Genomic DNA, 4,047 nt, shown 5'->3' on the forward strand with positions numbered 1-4,047 from the left:
TGACGGTAGCCATTGACTTCCATAGTATGGAAAAAATATTATGGAAGTCAATGGCTACCATCAAATCTTTCAGTTTCATTTTTGGGCGAACCTTCGCTTTATATCAACCGTGTCTGACACTTGTAGAACTGTGCATTTTCGAGTTGGAAAACTGGTTTTCCATTGCACTTTTCCCAGCAGGAAGTTGGAAATTAAGATTTTTATTACGAGTTGAATGGGACATACCATAACGGTTAACTTCCGTTAAAATCAAAAGAGAATAGAAATATTGTTCAAATCCTAGTCCTATCTATAAAACACGATGGATGAATCGGCTCTAATTTTATTTAATTACATTTTGGCATTACCTCTTAAAAATGAAGGTTCCAAAAAGGTTGTTTTTCCGACAATCAGAAGTGAAAATAACACAACACAATGAATGCATAACACACGGAATTATATGTTTCCATTGATCCATTTGGTCAAAATTATGAGTAAAAAAAATATTATTCCAGCTATGCCAAGCTCTAAAATATTTTATTTAAAAATGTTTTTACAAATATATATTTTTTATTTTTTACATACAAAATATTTTAAAAAATGACTAGAATCATATATTTTTATAATGAATAATGCATACATTTCCAAGGTTTTTCCAGGTCTAGATATCACACTTTTAAAATGACACTTCCTTATTTATCCTAGACTGTGAAAATCCTGGTTCTTCTTGTTAAGGGGTTTAATTAAAATGAGATATATCTTAATTTTTAAGCCCGAAACACACTGCGTGATTTTCGGCTGTCCCAGACTAAAGATTGGCATCGTAAAACACTCGTGGTGATTTCTGTGATCGTGGCTCCTAATCTGTGCTCTTATATCGTACAGTGAGAGAGGGTCAGAGACGGCCGTTGTCACAGTCTTGCGACCAAAGATAGCCTACGATCATTTTCTGACTGTGTCAGAAATACAGCATGATCATCGCACCGTGTGTTTGCTGCTACGATCCACGTTTGCTGACCAACCAATAAAAACGCGACATGGCGCTAAAACAGAAAACTGCTTACCTCGAGCTCTCATGCCTTCCTCTTTCGCCGCTTCCACTTTTATTCAGCACACATGAAAACTACAACTGCTAAAGTGTGATTTATCATGCTCTTATGGTTTACCACTAGCGCATGCTGATGACGTTTTATTCTTCTATAGTAACGTGCATCGTAGCGTACGATTCAATAGGTGTCATCATCGTACAATCTACACGCATGTCGTAGCCGCGTTTATTAGATCCATGTGTCACAGTGTGACATGCAATGATCTTATAGCACTGCTAAAATTGTGCAGTGTGTCTCGGGCTTTGCGTAATTTTAAGCCATCTTGATTCCCTTTTGAAAGTCTTCCTGCATTTTCAATAAACAAGGCCTTTAATGGGTTAGCTTCAGCGTACCTAACTAGTCTTCTATCACGCTACAATCCATCACGCTCCCTAAGGTCGCAAAACTCTGGACTTTTGGTAGTACCTAGGATAGCAAAGTCCACTAAAGGAGGTAGAGCTTTTTCGCATTTGGCTCCCAAACTCTGGAATAGCCTTCCTGATAATGTTCGGGGTTCAGACACACTCTCTCTGTTTAAATCTAGATTAAAGACACATCTCTTTAGCCAAGAATTCACATAATGCATCTCATAATCTTGTACTGCAGTCATATCTGATCAAATGCACATTAACAGTCTTTTGCTTGGGTTGAACACATAATTTTTTGCTTGGCATCCCGAGGTAACTAGGAATTACACATGTCATTAATAACTAACTGCATGATTCTTACTGTACATTTCTGCCATATGGATATCAACACTGATAATACTACTAAACATAATGTAGAAACTTAAATTTTCTGTGAAGCTGCTTTGCAACGATTTGCATCGTGAAGAGCGCTCTACAAATAAACCTGAATTGAAAAGTGTTGTGAACCACAGTTCTAAACGAAGCTTTAGTCCTGATAAAAGCCGTATTTCTGTGACTTGTTAAAGCGCGCAGGAGACCGTACCTGTAGATACTGCGGTGAAGGTGGTGCATAAACGCAGCTGTTCATGATATACGTCCGACAGCTGAGGTCCTGTCTGCTGGCGGAGACGTTCACCTCCACTGGGCTGTAGGTGCCCATTTTCACGTTCTCCTGCCTGCAGAGGAACATCCAGCGCATGTGAGGAGCTCCATTAGTCACTTACTACTGCTACGTTTCTACATGAAGATCTCTGACTAAAAAATGCTGGGTTGTTTCAACCCAACTTTAGGTCAAATATGGACTAACCCAGCTGTTGGGTTACATTTTTACATTAACCCCTTAAGTGTCACCCCTCATTTTTGAACATACGTGAAAGTGCACTATCCAAACTTAAATTGTTATAATTCATGAACGCTTTGGAATACAGACCTAAAGTTGGACTCTTTTTTTTGTTTGTTTTTTAGTTTACTGCAAAAGTGGAATTATTTTAAAATATTAAAGTATCAAAAAGTTATAGAAGTTTAAATTTACTGTAAAGAAAATGCACGGTACTAAAATTTTTTGTTTATATAAAATAAAATGTTTTACAAAATATTTTTGAATCCAAAATTGTTATAAAATTAAAGCCTTTTGTCTAAATAAGTTACGTTCCAAATTTGAAGTTGATATAAAAAAAAAAAATTGAGGTTCCTGTGAGATTTTATTTAGAGCGTTATATCACAAACAGCCACTGGGTGGCATCAAAACTCCATTAAAAAAATGTTTTATGCATTTTTCTGTCACAAATGTCTAAATTTTTCGGTCATTGTTACTTCTATCAAAAATCTTGTGACTCAGACCTTTCCGACAATATGTATTTTATCAAGTTGATAAAAAATTGTGATTCTAAAAGACCATAATACTTTTTGTAATATGACACCACTAAAAGATTTTAAAGTACCATTTCCACGGTAATGCAATTTCCGAATTTCCGAGGTTTTAAGCTTTAATTACTAAAATATGTGATGGAGAACAAAGACAACAAAAGAAAGAGTGCCATTGGGCCCGCCGGTGATACATTTTTAACCCAAAAGTTGGGTTAGTCCATATTTGACCCAAAGTTGGGTTGAAACAACCCAGCATTTTTTAGTGTACTGTATGTGTGTGTTTGGGGTCTGAAAGCGTCCACCTGTCGAGGGACTCGAGATCCGACATGTTCATCCTCCACACGACGCCCCAAACCTCGTCCCCTGGGCTGTGTTCGATGGTCGTGACGCCGCCGCGCCAGCGCTGACTCGCCAGTCCTTTATGATTCCCGAAGACCAGTTTATAATCCTGGAGAGGAGGACCAGTCAGTTTCATGTGTAGATAGATACAGTCAAACCAAAATTTATTCAGACACCTTCAACATTTCTCACATTATCACAGTTTATTCGATACAGTTTAGAAAGTGGTAATAATATATGACGAGAACTCAGAGTTAAACTGTGTCAGAATAAATGTGAGCCTGGAGCACAAAAACAGTCATAAGTCGCTGGGGGATATTTGTAGCAATAGCCAACAATACATTGTATGGGTCAAAATTATACATTTTTCTTTTATGCCAAAAATCATTAGGATATTAAGTAAAGATCATGTTCCATGAAGATATTTTGTAAAGTTCCTACCATAAATATATCAAAACTTAATTTTTGATTAGTAATATGCATTGCTAAGAACTTCATTTGGACAACTTTGAAAGCGATTTTCTCAATATTTCGATTTTTTTACACCCTCAGATTCCAGACGGTTGAAATTTAAGTACACAATTAGATTATACCAATTTAGGTCAACCAATTACCAAGAAATGCTTAATTTCGTTCAGTCTGTGGTGCAAAAAGGTTAAAAAAGACATTAACAATTAAAGAAAAAACACTTAAGCAGAACATGGTCAGGTAAAAGTGTCAAATTTTTTATCAGTTTTACTGGTAGTCCACTGTATGAAGAATTTGAGTATAATGTCACAGTTTACTTTATTTTGCTATCCTCAATTACATAAATGGACTAGTGTCCTGCACCCACTAGTAAAAAAATATCAAAAATTATATCTGGT

The 4,047-nt window shown here is 36.3% G+C and overlaps 1 protein-coding gene across 2 annotated transcripts in view; it reads right to left on the minus strand.

Annotated features, from left to right (window-relative positions):
• Positions 1-1,946: 1,946 nt before the first annotated feature.
• The window catches only part of LOC107714254 (gamma-glutamylcyclotransferase-like), a 12,769-nt gene continuing 10,668 nt past the window's right edge, over positions 1,947-4,047 (minus strand). For both annotated transcript variants that reach the window (XM_016520062.1, XM_016520061.1), the window contains exons 3-4: positions 3,145-3,290; positions 1,947-2,151 (exon numbers count right to left, since the gene is read on the minus strand). In XM_016520062.1, coding sequence (XP_016375548.1) covers positions 1,962-2,151; positions 3,145-3,290 — 336 coding nt within the window. In that variant the 3' untranslated portion in view covers positions 1,947-1,961. The remainder of the gene's footprint in view (positions 2,152-3,144; positions 3,291-4,047) is intronic.

This window comes from Sinocyclocheilus rhinocerous, unplaced genomic scaffold (assembly GCF_001515625.1).
Source record: "Sinocyclocheilus rhinocerous isolate Xijiao unplaced genomic scaffold, SAMN03320098_v1.1 scaffold4194, whole genome shotgun sequence".
NCBI lineage: Eukaryota > Metazoa > Chordata > Actinopteri > Cypriniformes > Cyprinidae > Sinocyclocheilus > Sinocyclocheilus rhinocerous.